The following is a 21,818-nucleotide window of genomic DNA, read 5'->3' as shown; positions in this document are numbered from 1 at the left end:
ACGTATTATTATTATTGTGAAAAATGTGAAATAGGCATTTAGGTTTCCAAAATCCTTTGAAGTTTTCCATACTAAGGCAAATGTAATTAATTTTCAACAAAAAAACTACATTTTCATCAGTTTTATTTTTAGTACCAACAGCTTCCACTTCTGTCCCCATTTAGGAAGTGAAGGATGAAGAAAGATTTTTTTTTGTGACAACAGCACATTTTCACTTCAGTATAAAAAATGCGGTCACTGATGTATGTCTGTTTCTTCACAGTATTTCATACAAAGAAGAACCCTCTTTCAAATGCTAAATTCTCTGCAGTAGAGTTTATCACACAAAATTCAGAAAAACTATGAAAAAGCACAGTATCAGCCAGTTGAACTATGCCCTAGCTGTCCAGTCCTCAGAGCATTACTCTTTAACTTTTCTTTCACCAGATTGTTTCTTAAACATAACTATGTATTATTCCATCTTAGGTTATGTGTAGTGAATGATATAATTATCAGTAATTCATCAAATAAATATTCTCTTTGAAATACTCATAAAATCGAGCAAAAAATGAATTTGTCAGAATTTTTGTCCCCCCTTCAGATATTAATAAGTAGAACACAAATAATAAGAAAAAAGAACTTATGTCAAAACCATTTCAGTTCCAAAAGCTATGGTTTCCATGCAGATGAATTCAGAATCATTTACAATCCCAGTGTCCACAGTTGTCACACATACTTATGCTTTGGATTGCTGCACATTTGGGTGAATACATAGGCTGAATGTCTGCCTGTCTTCTAGCAAATTTATGCAAGAGTAGATCACACTGCTTATAATGCTATCTAAATTATAAACAATGTAGTGATTACATGCACCGTCACTGAAACAGTTTTGCTCTTCTACTTCTAAATACAGAGTATTGTATCCTGTTTGATTTATTGTAATTATATTACTCTGTGTTTCATCTAGTTTCAATTAGTCTGAGTTTCAGCCTAAGAAATTTCTTTTCTTGTCCTCCTTTTTCCTCTCAATTGAGTGTCAAACCATGCTGTTGTTGTTGTGATCTTTAGTTCAAAAATGGTTTAATGCAGCTCTCCATGATAGTTACCCTGTAAGTACCTCTTCACCACTGCGTAACTGCCCCATCTATCCAAAAACTTTAGAGACAGGATTAATAAAAAATAAAGAAAAGTTTAGATGGTCGTTTTACTTCTGCAGGTGATTCTACTTACAAGGAGATCAACTAACAACTGTTTTTAAATGCTACACGACATTCAGAACTTAGATATCTATCTTGAAAAATTGTTTGATGGAACTGGAAAAAATCTTGAGTAAATTGAACTTGAAGATTTCCTATGAACATTAATTCACTAAAGTAAAGGCGATTTTTACAAGGTGATGCATGGCTCACTTGATAACATCAGAGAATGGTAATCGGGTAACCTTATGGTGTTTCCCCCCCCCCCCCCCCCCCAATTCAGTTTGAATACCTGCATTATTTAAATATGAAATTCATCAATATGAAAATTGTGCATCTTCTACTTTCTATTTCATATAACACGCGTAGTTAATGTAAACTATTAATTATTGGTATTTTCTAAAATATTGTAAATTAAGATTGTTTAAATTAATTAATGATCTTTTATAAAATACTGATAATTAAGAATTTATATTTGCAATGAAAACTGGAATTTTAATGCAATATGTCATTAGGAACAAGAGGACATGCATTTTTCATAAAAAGTTATGATCAGATACACAGTAATTAGTATATATTTGAGGAATTTTATATATATATAAATGATGGAAGTATTAGTTTTGAATGGAAAAAATACCACAATGAGATTCAAACCAGCTTTCATTATTTGGTTGCCATCCTCCACTGGTGCCGACTAAGCCACCCACTCGTGAAAAATTGCATAAATTTTAGTGAATTAAGGTTTCCTGGAAAACTTAAGTTGGTTTTGAGAGTTACATCAAAGTACCTTCAGTGATTGATGTTCGAGATCTGAACTTCATAAACCATAAATATTTTAAAAAAATTACAAAAATCTGATTGCCAGGTGATCTGCTTAGTCTCTCCTGTTTGTGTACAATGCTCAGAACTTTCATATATCCATGTGAAACTGTCAGAAAAGAGGCAGTTACCATGTGTGTTGTGCTTGCATGAATGTGTGTGTGTGTTTTCTGCCCTAGTACAAGGCCTACTTTTCATAACATTGTCATAGAAAGTCCTTATCTGAGATGTTCAACTTGTGCATCACATTGACTTGAATGTTGATTGTATCATCAGGGTGTTTACCCTTCATGTGAGTTTCTGCGTTAGTCACTTTGTGGTAGATTTGTATTGATAACAGAAGTTTTGTAATTCATGATGATTTTTTCCAGAAAATAATTGCCAATATTTTGCATTTCAGTCAAGTTGTGGCAGACATTCACATTCTTAACACAGCCTGCTCACAACGGACTGGTAAAGTGCACATCTGTTGTTTACAGTTGTCAGTTCCAGCTGCCACTGTAGTTACCATGCTGATGTCGTTATGCCAGTAATAAAATCAGTCTCAGAACTTCCTGGACAGAAACAGTCTATATCCATTTGAATCTGGTTACTGTATTCGAGCCTTGGCCTCCCCTCTACAATCTGTAACACCTGCTCCTCCTGCACATGCACTCACTCACTCACTCACTCACTCGCTCTCTTTCTTCGTCCGTTACCAAAGTGCCATTTCCTTGGTGCCTTCTTTTAATCAGGTTGTGTCATGTGATTCAGTCCTCCTCATTAGTTATCCAGTTTACCCATCTACTTGTCAGCATTCTTCTGTAGCACCAGATTTGCAAAGCTATTATTCCCTTCTTGTCTGAACTGTTTATTGTCCATTTTTCACATCTGTAAAAGGCTGCTTGCCAGACATATACCTTCTGAAAAGACTTGACTTTACGTTTTATTAACAGTTTTCTAGTTTCAGGTGTACTTTCCTAGGGGTAACTATTACCAGTGTGTATTTTATATCCTCTCTATTTCGACCATCATCAGTTACTTTGCCACCAAATAACAAAACTCATCTAATGGTTTTAACTATATTCCATTACGCTTGTTTTATTTTTGTTGCTGTTCGTCTTATAACCTGTCTTCAAGGTGCTTTCCATTCCATTTAGCTACTCTCCGAAGTCCTTTGACATCTGATAAAATTAGTGTCATGAATAAACTTCAAAGTTTTTATTTATTCTGCCTGAACATCAGTTACCTTCACATATTTCTTCTTGGTTTTCTTCAGAGCTTGCTCAATATACAGAGTTTATAACATTGCCTCACTTCTGTGCCCTTCCACTGTTATAAATGGAGTCTGTAGTCTGTATAAACTGTATATAAGCTTTCGCTCCCTGTATTTTATTTCTGCTACCTTCGGAGTTTCAAATGGTGTAATCACTTCAGCACTGTCAGAAGCTTTCTACTACTACAAACTCCATGAATGTGCCTTTCTGTAACCTATCTTCTAAGATAAATCTTACGGTTAGCATTGCCTCATAAGTTCCTATCTTTCCCCAGCCAATGCCCAAACTTATCTTCTCTGAGGACCACCTGTACCAATTTTTCCATTCTTATGTAAACAGTTTGTGTCAGTATTTTGCAAGCATAACTTGGTAAACTAATAGTTTGGTAATATCCATAACTGTCAGCACTTGCCTTTTTGGAATTGGAATAGTTACAATCAAGTCTGAGGGTATTTTCCATGTCTTATATCTTGCTCAACAGTTAGAAAACTTGTCAGGGCAGCTTCCTTGAAAACAAAGAAAACTAAGAGCCCTTTTTTTTAAACTTTGGAAAGTCAGGGAATTTTTGCATTTTGTCTAAAACCCCTGGAAAAAGCTTGGTGTCTCATTTGTTTTTGGGCAGAGGCATTTACTTGCCTTCTGCTTGGCTTGATGCAGAACTGCACTTCTATTCACCCTGAGCTTGGTGCTGTGCAACTGACCTACACTGAGTTATTGGCATCCCCCAACCCCTCCCCTCACTCAGTCCAGTGGAGCAGTTAGTAAGCCAGTGCCGGACTGCCTAAACCCAGATGAGCTTAGTGGAGTTTTATTGTTGTTGGCATGGAATGGCTTGCACCACCACCACCACCACCACTACCACCACCACCTAAAGAGAAGGCCGCGGCATCATCTAGAGGAGGTCAAGCTTGACAAGGGAATGCGCGGACAGAATCGAGGTGCCTGGCCTGCAACCTTTCTCAAACAATTTGACAAAAGCTATTTAGTAAAAAAATTTGATTTATATGTTGATTGAAGCGTTGTCAGCTTCATGTTGAAATGCCAATCATTTTGTTAATGGTCATAGTTTCTGTGATATTTCCTATATAAATATTTCATATATAAATAACAAGTTTGAAAACGTTGCAACAAAAAATAGGGGCTGCTATGACTATGTGTTTGGTGCATGTTACACCATATGTTGCTGTGAATGAAATTTACTCATTTAATTTTTCTTTAGACTTGGGAGGAGGTCTCTGTCTCCGATCTCGAGAAAATGAATTTTAAGCAGCATGTTCATTTCTGATCGCATGAACACAGGAATGAAATATTCATAACATCCCTCATATCTTGTACTTGTTTGAGAAATTTTATGACATTTTCGCCAATGATAGCATACAAAGAGAAGACTGTTTTGCCATATGGTGAACATACAGAATTTTACTTTCTGGGATATAGCAGAAGCTAGAGTTTTTATTGTATTTTTTTTTCAAATCAGTACTGTAATTTTTTAAGAGTTGTGTACAGCTAGTGTAAAGAGAATTTCCTAGTATGAAAAAATATGGAATTTCTTTCTTTTTGTTACTGTTAGCCAACACAGTGAAACTTATACAGGGTGTTCAAGAAGTCTCTCCACAGTTCCGTACAATTGTTAGCCATGCACACTGTATGCTGCAGTGAATATACCGAAATGAAACTCAGTGAAATACAAGTTATTAATTTATTGAATATTCATTTTTACTTACAAATTTTCACATTAAACATTGAGTGTCCCCTCTTTTGTTGAATACACAATTCAATTCGTCTAATCATGTTTCCAAACACAACCTGTAACATTTCTTCTGTAATAGATGCAGTGAAAGTGGATATTGCAGTTTTCAATTCATCAATGGTTTTTGGATGGTTTTTATAGACAGTTGCTTTTGCTGCACCCCAGAAGAAAAAAGTCAGGTTGTGTTAGGTCAGGCGATCATGGAGGCCAAAGTCCCTGTGAAATTATGTGATCACCAAAAACATTAGCAAGCAGTGACATTGAAACGTGAGCTGTATGTGCGGTTGCACCATCTTGTTGAAAATAACCATTCAGTATTTCACTTAACACAAGATCTCCTATGAATGGGTACAGAATATCACTGCAGTATCATTGTGCATTTATTGTTTCGTTGAAAAATATGGGACCCACAACTCGATGTCTAGAAATTGCAATCCAAACTCCTATTTTCACAGAATGAATTTGTTCCTCATGAATACACAATGGATTTGCAGTACTTCACATATGAGAATTTTGTGAGTTCATGTACCCAGATAAATGAAACCACGTCTCATCAGTGAAAAACGTTTCATTAAGAATATCCCTTCCATTTTGTTGAATGAAATTTTTGAACCATTGACAATAATGCAGTCTCTTGCCATGATCAGTATTTTTCAGTTCTTGCATGACTGTCACTTTGTATGGGAAAAGTTCTGATTTATTCCATACAGCTGTGTGGGCCATTTCGACACTAACATCGGTCTCCTGGGCGAGTTTTCTTACTGATTTGTTACGACTCATAGACATTTTATCAGAAATATCGAGTAGTTTATCCTCAGACAAAACGCTAGGACGACCCCTTCTCGGTGCATCTGTCACTGAACCCGTACTTCGAAATTTGTTAATCAAATCTCGCACAGTATTGCGATGTGGGAGTGTTGTCTCCAGGAAAACTGAATTAAATGTTTGACGAACTGAAACTGTGTATTTACCACCAGCTTTGAACACTTGTTAGACTAAAAACACATGTTCTTCAATGGTTAGTATTTTAACAGTGACGAAAACGAAACAAAGGAACTAATTTTAAACGTTCAGATCAACACGTAAAGACACACACCAATGATACTACTGATGCTGGCTGAGATAAACGAAACAGTGGAATGTTGGGAGAGTCCACTTGAAGGGAAGTAACCCAGGCAGGTGAACAGTCATCGGCAAGCGCGGCTAACAATCATACGGCACTGCGAAGAGACTTTTTGAACACCCCATATAAGTGTTTTATTTCTACACTTCAGTTATCTTTGACATGTGAACAATTACAGCAAATAGTGCAGCAGCTTTCCACACCTATTCCTGTACAGAGTGATGGAGTGAATCTTGTTTCTACAAATGTCTCTTAATTCACCAGTGAAAGATACACACAAAATTCAAGCTTTCGCAACAAATTGTTGCCTCATCAGGAAAGAGGGAAGGAGAGGGGAAGACGAAAGGAAGTGGGTTTTAAAGGAGAGGGTAAGGAGTCATTCCAATCCCGGGAGCGGAAAGACTTACCTTAGGGGGAAAAAAGGACAGGTATACACTCGCACACACGCACATATCCATCCACACATACAGACACAAGCAGACATATTTAAAGACAAAGAGTTTGGGCAGAGATGTCAGTCGAGGCAGAAGTGTAGAGGCAAGGAAGTTGTTGAAAGACAGGTGAGGTATGAGTGGCGGCAACTTGAAATTAGCGGAGATTGAGGCCTGGCGGATGACGAGAAGAGAGGATATACTGAAGGGCAAGTTCCCATCTCCGGAGTTCGGATAGGTTGGTGTTGGTGGGAAGTATCCAGATAACCCGGACGGTGTAACACTGTGCCAAGATGTGCTGGCCGTGCACCAAGGCATGTTTAGCCACAGGGTGATCCTCATTACCAACAAACACTGTCTGCCTGTGTCCATTCATGCGAATGGACAGTTTGTTGCTGGTCATTCCCACATAGAATGCGTCACAGTGTAGGCAGGTCAGTTGGTAAATCACGTGGGTGCTTTCACACGTGGCTCTGCCTTTGATCGTGTACACCTTCCGGGTTACAGGACTGGAGTAGGTGGTGGTAGGAGGGTGCATGGGACAGGTTTTGCATCGGGGGCGGTTACAAGGATAGGAGCCAGAGGGTAGGGAAGGTGGTTTGGGGATTTCATAGGGATGAACTAACAGGTTAAGAAGGTTAGGTGGACGGCGGAAAGACACTCTTGGCGGAGTGGGGAGGATTTCATGAAGGATGGATCTCATTTCAGGGCAGGATTTGAGGAAGTCGTATCCCTGCTGGAGAGCCACATTCAGAGTCTGGTCCAGTCCCGGAAAGTATCCTGTCACAAGTGGGGCACTTTTGTGGTTCTTCTGTGGGGGATTCTGGGTTTGAGGGGACGAGGAAGTGGCTCTGGTTATTTGCTTCTGTACCAGGTCGGGAGGGTAGTTGCGGGATGCGAAAGCTGTTTTCAGGTTGTTGGTGTAATGATTCAGGGATTCCGGACTGGAGCAGATTCGTTTGCCACGAAGACCTAGGCTGTAGGGAAGGGACCGTTTGATGTGGAATGGGTGGCAGCTGTCATAATGGAGGTACTGTTGCTTGTTGGTGGGTTTGATGTGGACGGACGTGTGAAGTTGGCCATTGGACAGGTGGAGGTCAACGTCAAGGAAAGTGGCATGGGATTTGGAGTAGGACCAGGTGAAACTGATGGAACCAAAGGAGTTGAGGTTGGAGAGGAAATTCTGGAGTTCTTCTTCACTGTGAGTCCAGATCATGAAGATGTCATCAATAAATCTGTACCAAACTTTGGGTTGGCAGACTTGGGTAACCAAGAAGGCTTCCTCTAAGCGACCCATGAATAGGTTGGCGTACGAGGGGGCCATCCTGGTACCCATGGCTGTTCCCTTTAATTGTTGGTATGTCTGGCCTTCAAAAGTGAAGAAGTTGTGGGTCAGGATGAAGCTGGCTAAGGTGATGAGGAAAGAGGTTTTAGGTAGGGTGGCAGGTGATCGGCGTGAAAGGAAATGCTCCATCGCAGCGAGGCCCTGGACGTGCGGAATATTTGTGTATAAGGACGTGGCATCAATGGTTACAAGGATGGTTTCCGGGGGTAACAGATTGGGTAAGGATTCCAGGCGTTCAAGGAAGTGGTTGGTGTCCTTGATGAAGGATGGGAGACTGCATGTAATGGGTTGAAGGTGTTGATCTACGTAGGCAGAGATACGTTCTGTGGTAACCAGCTACAATGGGGCGGCCGGGATGATTGGGTTTGTGGATTTTAGGAAGAAGGTAGAAGGTAGGGGTGCGGGGTGTCGGTGGGGTCAGGAGGTTGATGGAGTCAGGTGAAAGGTTTTGCAGGGGGCCTAAGGTTCTGAGGATTCCTTGAAGCTCCGCCTGGACATCGGGAATGGGGTTACCTTGGCAAACTTTGTATGTGGTGTTGTCTGAAAGCTGACGCAGTCCCTCAGCCACATACTCACGACGATCAAGTACCACGGTCGTGGAACCCTTGTCCGCCGGAAGAATGACGATGGATCGGTCAGCCTTCAGATCACGGATAGCCTGGGCTTCAGCAGTGGTGATGTTGGGTGTAGGATTAAGGTTTTTTAAGAAGGATTGAGATGCAAGGCTGGAAGTCAGAAATTCCTGGAAGGTTTGGAGAGGGTGATTTTGAGGAAGAGGAGGTGGGTCCCGCTGTGACGGAGGACGGAACTGTTCCAGGCAGGGTTCAATTTGGATGGTGTCTTGAGGAGTCGGATCATTAGGAGTAGGATTAGGATCATTTTTCTTCGTGGCAAAGTGATACTTCCAGCAGAGAGTACGAGTGTAGGACAGTAAATCTTTGACGAGGGCTGTTTGGTTGAATCTGGGGGTGGGGCTGAAGGTGAGGCCTTTGGATAGGACAGAGGTTTCGGATTGGGAGAGAGGTTTGGAGGAAAGGTTAACTACTGAATTAGGGTGTTGTGGTTCCAGATTGTGTTGATTTGAATTTTGAGGTTTTGGGGGGAGTGGAGCTGGAAATGGGAGATTGAGTAGATGGGAGAGACTGGGTCTGTGTGCAATTAGAGGAGGTTGAGGTTTGCTGGAAAGGTTGTGAAGGGTGAGTGAGTTGCCTTTCCGGAGGTGGGAAACCAGGAGATTGGATAGTTTCTTGAGGTGGAGGGTGGCATGCTGTTCTAATTTACGGTTGGCCTGTAGGAGGATGCTCTGGACAGCCGGTGTGGATGTGGGAGAGGAAAGATTAAGGACTTTTATTAAGGATAGGAGTTGACGGGTGTGTTCATTGGCTGAGTTGATGTGTAGGTGAAGGATTAGGTGGGTGAGGGCAATGGATTGTTCAGTTTGGAACTGGTATAGGGGCTGATGGAAGGAAGGGTTGCAGCCAGAGATGGGAACTTTAAGTGTGAGGCCTTTGGGGGTGATGCCAAATGTCAGACAAGCCTGAGAAAATAGAATATGGGAGTGTAATCTGGCTAGGGCGAAGCCATGTTTGCGGAGGGAATGTAAATAAAACTTAATGGGGTCATTGTGGGGGTGTTGTGAGGGTGACATGGTATTAGAAGTTGGAAAGTGTTAACATGAGGTGAAATGAAAATGAAAATAAAAATATATGGGGAGAGATGAAGGTGAACCGGAAAGAAACAGGAGATCTGGAATGAAAAAAGGCGAAAAGGTGTTGGTTACAGCTGGGCTATGTTGGACTTGGGTTGGTAGACAACGATGTGCATAAAGGTTAGGTGGTTGTGTTGCCGCCAAAACACGTTAAAGGACGCAGAAATTCGGGAAAATTTCGAAAAAACTGCGTGTAGTATATTAAAAGGAGTGGTATTGTGGTGGCAGATTATGAAAAGGAGACTAACAATTGTCTGACGAAGAAATAATCGCGTTAAAACCTGTGGGAAGCGGCTAAAAATGATCAGTGGTGTGGGAAAAACGGAAATGGAAATAAATCGAAAGTTATTAGAACTGGCCGAAATGGTTGTTTAAAAGGTGAAAGGAGCTGTTTGTGAACTAGAAACGGTGGATATTATAGCGGCGGTAGTGCTGAAAGCGGCAAAAAATTTTTTTGGTTATGGTTTGGAAGTGGGTTACGTATTATTGAGTATATATATGAGTATATATACAGAACGTATCTCTGCCTACGTAGATCAACACCTTCAACCCATTACATGCAGTCTCCCATCCTTCATCAAGGACACCAACCACTTCCTTGAACGCCTGGAATCCTTACCCAATCTGTTACCCCCGGAAACCATCCTTGTAACCATTGATGCCACGTCCTTATACACAAATATTCCGCACGTCCAGGGCCTCGCTGCGATGGAGCACTTCCTTTTACGCCGATCACCTGCCACCCTACCTAAAACCACTTTCCTCATTACCTGACCCACAACTTCTTCACTTTCGAAGGCCAGACATACCAACAACTAAAGGGAACAGCCATGGGTACCAGGATGGCCCCCTCGTACGCCAACCTATTCATGGGTCGCTTAGAGGAAGCCTTCTTGGTTACCCAAGTCTGCCAACCCAAAGTTTGGTACAGATTTATTGATGACATCTTCATGATCTGGACTCACAGTGAAGAAGAACTCCAGAATTTCCTCTCCAACCTCAACTCCTTTGGTTCCATCAGTTTCACCTGGTCCTACTCCAAATCCCATGCCACTTTCCTTGACGTTGACCTCCACCTGTCCAATGGCCAACTTCACACGTCCGTCCACATCAAACCCACCAACAAGCAACAGTACCTCCATTATGACAGCTGCCACCCATTCCACATCAAACGGTCCCTTCCCTACAGCCTAGGTCTTCGTGGCAAACGAATCTGCTCCAGTCCGGAATCCCTGAATCATTACACCAACAACCTGAAAACAGCTTTCGCATCCCGCAACTACCCTCCCGACCTGGTACAGAAGCAAATAACCAGAGCCACCTCCTCGTCCCCTCAAACCCAGAATCCCCCACAGAAGAACCACAAAAGTGCCCCACTTGTGACAGGATACTTTCCGGGACTGGACCAGACTCTGAATGTGGCTCTCCAGCAGGGATACGACTTCCTCAAATCCTGCCCTGAAATGAGATCCATCCTTCATGAAATCCTCCCCACTCCGCCAAGAGTGTCTTTCCGCCGTCCACCTAACCTTCTTAACCTGTTAGTTCATCCCTATGAAATCCCCAAACCACCTTCCCTACCCTCTGGCTCCTATCCTTGTAACCGCCCCCGATGCAAAACCTGTCCCATGCACCCTCCTACCACCACCTACTCCAGTCCTGTAACCCGGAAGGTGTACACGATCAAAGGCAGAGCCACGTGTGAAAGCACCCACGTGATTTACCAACTGACCTGCCTACACTGTGACGCATTCTATGTGGGAATGACCAGCAACAAACTGTCCATTCGCATGAATGGACACAGGCAGACAGTGTTTGTTGGTAATGAGGATCACCCTGTGGCTAAACATGCCTTGGTGCACGGCCAGCACATCTTGGCACAGTGTTACACCGTCCGGGTTATCTGGATACTTCCCACCAACACCAACCTATCCGAACTCCGGAGATGGGAACTTGCCCTTCAGTATATCCTCTCTTCTCGTCATCCGCCAGGCCTCAATCTCCGCTAATTTCAAGTTGCCGCCACTCATACCTCACCTGTCTTTCAACAACTTCTTTGCCTCTACACTTCTGCCTCGACTGACATCTCTGCCCAAACTCTTTGTCTTTAAATATGTCTGCTTGTGTCTGTATGTGTGGATGGATATGTGCGTGTGTGCGAGTGTATACCTGTCCTTTTTTCCCCCTAAGGTAAGTCTTTCCGCTCCCGGGATTGGAATGACTCCTTACCCTCTCCTTTAAAACCCACTTCCTTTCGTCTTCCCCTCTCCTTCCCTCTTTCCTGATGAGGCAACAATTTGTTGCGAAAGCTTGAATTTTGTGTGTATGTTTGTGTTTGTTTGTGTGTCTATCGACCTGCCAGCGTTTTTGTTCGGTAAGTCACCTCATCTTTGTTTTTATAGATAATTTATCTGTAACACATGAAAGGTAATTAAGGTGAAGACGTTCACCTCATCACTCTGGATAGGTATAAGAACAAAATGTTTGTATACTATTTGCTATAAATAATTTTCATATTTCTCAGGTGAAGAACAGGAAGAAAATCCTTTGGTAAGTTTGTTGGGATGTTCACTATTAAAAATATGATGGGTTACATGATTCCACCAAAACTGTAACAGAGCTGGTGATTTATTTTGGTCTGAATTGCTAACCTTTTCTTATTTGAAGAAGAATTATCAAATATGAGTTTTGTTGACAGGTTTAATTTTGCTTATTTTGCCAAAACACATTATCATTTAATCAAAGTCACCTTGCAGTAGGTGTTGCAACAGAATCCTGAAACAGAATGTCTCATTAAACAAGCAGTGAGTTACCAAAGAGGTCAATAGCACACGGAAGATCTCATTGTGTCTGTTTACAGTGACACGAGAGAAAAAATGTTGTGTTTTTCATATTAGCAAATTCTCTTTTCACTAGCTGCCCATGACTCAAAAAAAATTACAGCACTGGCCTGAAAAAAATAAAATAGAAACTTTAGTGTCTGCTGTATTGCTGAAAATAAACTTCTGTTTGTTCACCATATGGCGAAACACTCACCTCTTTGCGTGCTGCCATTGACCAGAATCGTTTTGAGATCTCAAATGGTTTACAAGATATGAGGGATGTTATGAACATTGCACTTGTGCAATTGGAAATGAATGTGCTAATTCAAATCCATTTGCTTGAGATTGGAGACAGATAGACCTCCTCCCAAACCTAAAGAAAAAGTCAATATCTAAATTTCATTCACAGCAACATATGCGAAATATGCACCAAACGCAAAATCATAGCAACCACTATTTGTCATTGAAACATTTTTGAACTTGTTATTTGTGTAGGGAAATATCACAATAACTATGAACATTAGTAAAATGATGGGCATTTTACCATGAAGCTGACATATGAAGTTACAAGAAATGTAAAAATAGTTTTTTTTTATCAAATAGATTCTGTAAAATTGTTTGAGAAAGATTTCAGGGCATGTGACTCGATTCTGTCAGCATAGTGCCTCACCAATCTGGCCCACTCTGGGTGACGTCAGTGTCACACAGAGTGCAGCGCAACCTTCTCTTTGGGTGGTGGTGCTTGCACACACATCACTGCAGCCTGGCTGTGCTATTCTCATTTGTTGTCATGATTTTGTGTGTTTGTGACACAATGTGACCAGCAAGGATCTGTGATAAGTAATTGGTGTGGTTTACATTGACATCTGTTCAAATGTACTGCCTGTCTTGCTTTGCTAACATGGAGTTATCATAGAGAGAATCCATTTATTTTGAACCAGGGATACTAGAGCATGATAGGTTTGAATACAGTACATTTTTTGGACATATATCTAAAAATTACAGTATTACATGCCTATAGCTATCAGTCTCATTGCAGTGTGTATGAATAAGATCTTCACGATCTTTAATGGTAGGTATTAAATAGTGTAATTAGAACACTAGCAAGCAACTGTTGGGCTTTGGTTTGTGGCTGTTGGCTTAGTTAACATAGAGCCTGCAGAGTAATACAAGCGGCCAGTGTGTGAGTGGTGGCTTTGGGAGTAGATGCCTGGTGCACAGGGGCAAGGTGACTCTTTGTGTCATCTCTGTCTTTACAGGCTAACATTTCCGATGCTGCTGTGGGTCTTAGTCAATATAAATTACTTTCAAACAAGAGAAAATCCAGGATGGAATGTAACAATATAATGAAAAGGATAATTGCTACACACCATATAGCGGAGATGCTGAGTTGCAGATAGGCACAACAAAAATACTGTCACAAAATAAGCTTTTGGGCAACAACGCCTTTGTCAGAAATAGACAACAGATGTACACATACACTCACGCAAATGCGACACACACACACATATCCACAGTCTCTAGCGGCTGTGGTCAGACTACGAACTGCAACAGCAATAGCAGTGCATGATGGGAGAGGCAACTGGGTGGGGTAAGGACGAGGCTGGGGCAGGGAGGGGGAGGGATGCAGAGTAGAGATGGGGGGGCAATGAATTGCCATTGGGAAGTGTGCAGGGAGGAGGTGGAGAGAGGGTAGGGCAGCTAGGTGCAGTTGGGAGATTAGACAGTGGGTGGGGCAGAGAGTGGGTGGCTAGTGGAAAAAAGAGGGAAATAAAAAGACTGGGTGTGTTGGTCAAATAGAGGGCTGTGTAGTGCTGGAATGAGAATAGGCTAGATGGTTGAGGACAGTGACTAATGAAGTTGAGGCCAGGAGGGTTACGGGAACATAGGACATATTGCAGGTGGAATTCCCACCTGCACAAGTCAGAAAAGCTGGTTTTGGAGGGAAGGATCCATGTGGCACAGGCTGTGAAGCAGTCATTGAAATGTAGAATGTCATTTTGGGAAGTGTGTTCAGCAACAGGGTGGTCCAGTTGTTTTTTGGCCAGTTTGTCGGTGGCCATTTGTTTGGAGATACAGCTTGTTGGTTGTCGTGCCCACATAGAATGCAGCACAGCACTCGCAGCTTAGCTTGTAGATCACACGACTGGTTTCACGGATAGCCTTGCCTTTGATGGCATAGGTAATGTTTGTGACCATACTGGAGTAGGTGGGTGGTGAGAGGATGTGTGGGACAGGTCTTGAATCTTGGTCTGCTACGTACCTCCAATTACATGCGCACAAGGAAGATTTTATTCTCTCACTTTGGACCCACATCCTCACTAGACTGAGACATGTTTGAAAAATTCAGTGCCTGGTTCATACTCTATGAAATGACTCCTCGCTCAGCAGTATAGGCAGACCTGCCTTGTGCAATCATACAAGGGAAAGAACTAGGCTACTAGTTAGGTTACAGTGTCTGTATCCATGCCAATCACTGCAAATCCATGCCAATCACTGCAAATGGCCATGGCTCCAATGCTACTGGATCAGCCATAGCCCTTGCAGGGCCACCAGCCATCTCAGGACGCACTCAACTGATCATCAACTCTGACAGTGGAAAGGGTGATCCTGTTGGTGTCCTCAATTCAGCAAGTGCACTGGAAAATAATGTTACTAGTTTCAATGAAGAAAAGTAGTATTTCTAATTAGCTTCCATGTATTTTTAGTCTGCTGCAGTGCAGGCAGGGAACGTGTCATGCAATTGTGGTGTGTCCCAGCAACCAGATGTAATGCTGAGGCAGTCACATCAAACATAAATAAGTTGGATCTCAGAAAGTGGTCATCAGGTAAGAATCAAAAAAGCTCTTGGTGAATGTGACATATTGGGGAAAGGTATCTAGACATTTTTATCCAAAACTCTGGATAAATTGCTCCTGGCGTATTTCTTTATGAAGCACAACCCACATTTAGTCCCAGAAGTGGAAATTAATGCCAACCCTGGAAAGAGACAGTTAGGCATAGCATTGACACATCTAACTATCTTAATTTTTTTGGTTGTCATAAGGCTTCACAGTATAGGAAATTCTCGGAGAATGTGATGGGATCGCGTTTGCATCAATCAGTTCCGGATGATGATCATTGGGGTCAAGAGTGGGCATGAAAATGTGAAGTGATTTATTGAGGTTTCTCAAAGCAGATAATGTACAGCTTCCAAAATGCACTTGATAGTTATAGTGACACAGTAGCAGAGAAAAGGTCAGCTGAGAAGTTCTCAAAAGAAATTGAAAGAAAGATGAAAGTGTGTGAAAACAGCCAAGAGGACTACAGAGTATCAAAACAAAACTTGTGGAAAGTGCAGAGAGACACATTTCTCAGATTGAAGTAGTAGTACTATCACTAAAAACCACCTGTTTGTCACTACACTTAATGTCCATGTATGCGTTCTTATCAGATTAGTCTGTTACCGTGTCTTCTGTAACCCTTTCATTCAAATGGTGTCTGGACATTATTTTAAATCTCTTTGTAGAAGGTGTAATTGTTTGCTAAGGTAGATAATGCTCTTCACTTTTATGTCAGTGTGCCCCCAACAGCTGATTTTTCCTTGTGTTAATGTTTTTTAATAATGTTTAAAAATAATGTTTTACTTTCTTTGCAACCTGCTCACGTTCTACACTGTACAATCACATTAATGTGACCACCTGTCAGAAGCTTGAATACATTTCCCAAGAATAGACGCATACTTGTTGATCCATTCTGCCTTCCAGAATGATGAAATCACCCAAGGAATGCCATGAAAATATTCCTCAGGCCATAAAATTCACTTCTCCGGCCTATCCAATGGAGCATAAACTTGATTCATCTGGAAAGGCTACCTGTTGCCATTTAGTGGACATCCAGTTGCTGTATTAGCCTGCAAAATTTCAGCCTTCGTTGCCAGTGAACAACAGTCAGCATAGGTACACGCTCAAGGCACCTGCTGTGGAGGCCCATACGTGGCAATGTTCACTGAATTGTTGGTGACGATACACTGTTGGTGGCCCCTTGGTTCATCTGGGTGGTCAGTTGCATGTCTATTTGCCTTTACAGATCTCTGCAGCCATTGTTCACGCCCCCCCCCCCCCCCCCCCTCCCACTTAATCAATGGTCAGTGGTGCACCACAGTTCCCTCAGTGCCAGTTTTTTATATAACCATTTTGCCAGAGGCTAGGTATACTTTAACCACAATGGCACATGAACAGTTAACAAACTTAGCTGTATCAGAAATGCTTCCAACCTCAGCCTGAAAGCCAATTATCGTGCCCTTTGGATGCCAAATAAATCGTTCCATCCCTGCATTACAATGACTGCACTGTTTTTTGTGTCCATATTATGCTTTGTATACTTGCTCCCTACTAGTGCTGCCACCTGCAGTCTGTGAGTGATTATTTCACATTAACATCAAATGTAGGTGATCCATGCAATTTTCTGGTGCTTTTTTTTACATTGTTGTATCCTGGTAATTATATGAAAAGAAACCATGTTCCTTTTAAAGGTTTTTGTTCTTCTTTTAAGTCAGAGTGTAGCCCCCATTATGTTCCTATACATTGACAAAATTTGTAGATTTTGTCATAAAATCGATCAAAATTGGTTAGGGTCTAAGCACAGTGCGACTCCGTAAAACTGAAAAATTGTGTGTGTGTGTGTGTGTGTGTGTGTGTGTGTGTGTGTGTGTGTGTGAGAGAGAGAGAGAGAGAGAATGAAAGTAATTATTGATAATATGATGTAAATGGATAGATTAAAAAAATCGACTCACCAAGTGGCGGCAGGGAAAAACACACACACACACACACACACACACACACACACACACACACACACACACACACACACACATTTTCTCCTTTAATCAGTTAATGCAATCTTTCATGTGCTATCCAAGCATTTATACTGAATCTTGTTTTTTGTAGCTACTGGATTCTCTGCTGCCCTTTGAATGGGCAACTAAGAGGTTATACAGGGTAGGACCTTTACTGTACAAAATAGAAAAGTGAGCAATGTGGCTAGTAGGTAGGTTTTCCCTGTCCAGTACTTAATAGCAAACCCCATTTTTCCTTGTGCTACCTGATGAGTCACCCAGTCCTGTTGACAAGATTTTGTGAACGCTTTTGTAACTTCGCAGAAACACTCTGCTGATGGAAAGGCACAACGTCTTGCGCAGGAGTGGGGTGGTTTAAACGGAATATGCTTTATATAGGTTCTTATAGAATTTTAAGGGGGACTGCAGTCAAGAAGAACTTTTCATAGTGAGTGTGTGTGTGTGTGTGTGGGGGGGGGGGGGGGGTTCTTCATGTCATAGAAATAAATTCCAGTATTACTAAAAGTTGTTGAAACTGAATATTGCATTGGGCTATGGTGGAAATTTTGTTAATTTTTCCGCCAATATCTTTGTGGAATTATCCTCTTTATTAGTGTGCCTTTTTCATAGATCAGTAATGCAGTGAACAGGGATTTTAAGAAACATCACTCATGTGAAATACACTAGTCACCTACTGGAGATGTATTTTGACAAATTATCAGTTTCATATATGCCAGAAAGAGTTGATTACATGTATCATGGAGCAATGTTGTAAGTCCTGACCGTAAGGTAGGATCAGAAGGAAAAAGTCTGTGTCAACTGCTGGATATACACAGCCAGTGAAAGCACAGTGGACAGATGATGTGTGTCGAAGGAATATTGTCACATTGTCAGGTCAGTATATCACGCCCTCCAAAATTGTAACACATTTTGAAGAATACGGCAAATATTCCGACAGTCATGATTGTTAATTCAATTAAAGCTGTGCTGTTAGGTCTGAACCTAACCACATCATCGTAATTCGTGACATATACAGAAGAAACAAATGTATGTAACAATAAAGATTGTTAATTTAATTTTTGTAAGTAAAACTGTGGTAATCCATCCTGACCTAGCCTTTGCAGGTCAGTCTGTTACCACAGCCAGGTATTTTAGCTTTCAAATTTGTTAGCTTCGCCACCTCACAACCACACTGTTACATTCCAACCTTATGTAAATCTCGGGGTAGGCTTATATAGATCAGTTTATCACCACAATCAGCCTTCTTAACCATCACATTTCTTGGCATCGCCAATTTACAGCCAAACTTCACAGTCCAGTCAGATATTTATGACAACAAAGATTAGAAATTTAATTGCTGCTTATTATACTTGCAGAAATTTAAGCTGTGCTGTTAGGTCCCAGCCTGATCACCACCTCGTAATTCATGATATATTCAGAAAAGAAAGTCAAGTACTTGTGACAATAGCAAAGAGGAGGATGATTTCCATTTTGGCACTAGAAATTCATTGCCTCTTTTCTTGCCTGTCATTGGCTATGCGAAACTGGCCCATTGCCAACCTTTGAACAGCAGAGAAACAGCACTGTGATTGTTGCTGGTTTTGATCTAGACTTTATCCCCACAAAGAAGTTTGCACTTTACAAATTCACCAAGAGGTTCAATATCAATTACTTGAAGTATTTCTTGAAGTGTGCAATTAGCTCAAAGAAGTCTTTTTGGCAGAACTTAATATACAGTCCCTAATGGGGTAAGTGCAGCCTAATATAAAATTCGTCGAACTCTTGATAGTGTATCTGTACAGTTACCTAATGTGTAAACACAAGTTAAGAGCTTAAATGTCATAATTGGACTCCATAAAGAGTATTGTTTTTCCATTGTGGGAGGTGGTGATTAAGTAAATGTACGAAATAGATTTAATTACACCCAAATTAAAAGTCTGATGTATTTGTTGACCAAAGTTAGTTAATTAATAAGTGCCTATTGGATATTGTACATGTGTGTTCCCATCTTAAACTATGAACCAATCAAGTGTTTGTACTGACATTAATAATGTAGTACAAAAAGATCTAGTGTAAAGTTTTGCTTCTGTTTTACTGTGAAATATTTATCTGGCTTCTCATACAAGTTAACAACTCTATTATTTTCAACATTTTAGTAGTCTTGTAGCAAATTGCTTTTTTGTGCTGCTTATGAATGAATGTAATAAGTTTGAAGATGAAAGAGCAGAATGTAAACAGCCAGTAAACAGTGTCATGCAAAGGTGAAGGCAGTTCAGTATAATAATGTAATAGTAAGAAGAATAATTTACTAAATGTAAAATTATGATCACCAGAATAGTTTATCTATTTTACTCTAGCTCACCTACAGTTTTTGGATGGACGTAAATGTGCACTTCTCTCTGGTACAGGTACTGTTAATTTTGAACGCTGTTTTGATGAGGGTGTGAATAGGTTCAAGTCAAAAATAATTCTGTTCTGAGTTCCATTCTCTTGATAGTACTTGATTTTTGTGCCATTTAACCCTGCCTTCTTTTGCTTTTTCTCCATTTGTATACACATAACTTGCCATCAATGTATATTGGCTTCTTTTGTTTCATGCATTTTGTGTGTTTTTTTGTATATTCCTATTCAAATGCACATTATCTTCTTTTCAGGTTACTTTCTTATTGTCCCTACTTTGAGCAAGCGTGATAAATATCGAAAACAAATATCATCATGATAAACAATTTTCAGAGTTCAAAGATTAATGCCTGGGAATGAAATATTGTATTGTTTCAGCACATCTGATGACAATCTGCTTAAAAATATAGAACTATTCGACAAACTGTCCCTGAGGTTCAGTGGAAGGGTATTGTTCATCAAGGATGTTATTGGTTCAAGTGAGATATGCTGTTGGAGTTTCTATGGCCACGGAAAGAAGGTTGCAGAAGTTTGCTGCACATCAATTGTGTATGCAACAGACAAGAAACACACAAAGGTAATATTTTGTCTTTTATCTGTCAAGCCATAAATTAATCACCTGGGAGCAGGTCTCATTTTGTAAGTTTTCCATTTCTTTAAAAGAGCTTATTGTTCCTCATTTCACCTACAGAATACATTGATGAGCCCGAACATTGTGATCAAAATCCACAGTGAATTTGAATGCCACCTAGTAGGGCTCAGGGCATGTGGTGTGGTAAAGAAATTACATAAGCAGAGCAGAAAAGAATGGGAATCATTTTAGCAACTATAAAGGCCACAGATTGGGAAATCCACTGACATAGTGACATTGATAAAGGGTACCACTCACTGGAAAGCAGAAGTATTGAGTTGTTAATTGCACAAAAAAGATTGCCCACTTTTGGAGTAACCCCTGTTTGACTAGAGCGCGCACACACACACACACACACACACACACACACACACACACACACACACGCGCGCGCGCCTCTGCATGGTGTCAGATGGACTAACAGTAACGGCTCGAAACTATTCTCGTGCTACTGTCATGAGCATCTGTGGAAAGTGTTTGAAGAATGGTGAAACCACGAGTTGGTGAAAAGGTATTTAGCATCTACACTTCATCACAGGTCATGGAGGTCAGAGGCAATCTTTGTCAGATCTGATGGCAAATTACAATGCTGGCGCATCCACAAGTGTTTTGGGGTACACTGTTCAACAAAGATGGTGAAACATTGGGCTCTGCAGCAGACAAGTCCTGTGTGTTCCCATGTTGACCCAACAACATATTTCAGTGGCATGGAGTCATTGAGTTTGGACCTTGGATTAGTGGCTACATGTCACCTGGTCAGATGAATCATGTTCCTTGTTGCACCAGGTCCACGGTGATGTCTGAATACACCATCATTCAGGTGAACAGCTGTTTGAAACTTGCGCTGGACCACAGACATAGGCCGTGGGGCAGTAATATGATATGGAGGTAATTCACCTCTGCTTTCATGGACCTGTGGTAGTAATTAGAGGCACCATGATAGCTGTGGACTACATGAGCATTATTGTGGACCATCTAGCTATCTTCATGTCTGATGTCTTCTCCAGTGGCGAAGGCATTGACGGGCAGAATAACTGCCAATGTCACAGGTCAAGAATTGAGCTGGAGTGATTCGAGAAGCTTGATAATCATTTTGTGTTGTTGGCCACCAAATCTGAAGCCAATGAAACACATCAGGGATGCTACTCGACACCAACTCCACCGAGCGAGGTGGCGCAGTGGTTAGCAAACTGGACTCACATTCGGGAGGACGACGGTTCAATCCCGCGTCCGGCCATCCTGATTTAGGTTTTCCGTGATTTCGCTAGATCACTTCGGGCAAATGCCGGGATGGTTCCTTCGAAAGGGCATGGCCGATTTCCTTCCCCATCCTTCCCTAATCCGAGCTTGTGCTCCGTCTCTAATGACCTCGTTGTCGACGGGACGTTAAACACTAATCTCCTCCTCCTCCTCGACACCAACTCCACACCCATAAACCAAAATTTATTCGTATTGCATGACCTGTCTGTAGACATCTGGTGCCACATCCCTCTGTAAACGAGTGAAGCGCTTGCCAAATCGATGGCATGCAGAATTGCTGCT

At 41.3% G+C, this 21,818-nt stretch overlaps 1 protein-coding gene across 1 annotated transcript in view; it reads left to right on the top strand.

Annotated features, from left to right (window-relative positions):
• Nucleotides 1–21,818, top strand: part of LOC126465089 (BTB/POZ domain-containing adapter for CUL3-mediated RhoA degradation protein 3) — a 120,534-nt gene that overhangs the window by 62,062 nt on the left and 36,654 nt on the right. Inside the window, exon 4 of the mRNA XM_050096279.1 lies at nt 20,024–20,222. Coding sequence (XP_049952236.1) covers nt 20,024–20,222 — 199 coding nt within the window. The remainder of the gene's footprint in view (nt 1–20,023; nt 20,223–21,818) is intronic.

The sequence above is a fragment of the Schistocerca serialis genome, chromosome 1 (genome assembly GCF_023864345.2).
Source record: "Schistocerca serialis cubense isolate TAMUIC-IGC-003099 chromosome 1, iqSchSeri2.2, whole genome shotgun sequence".
In the NCBI taxonomy this organism is placed as follows: Eukaryota; Metazoa; Arthropoda; class Insecta; order Orthoptera; family Acrididae; genus Schistocerca; species Schistocerca serialis.
Note: the sequence above shows the minus strand (reverse complement) of the source record. Positions and strands in the feature narration are given on the sequence as shown.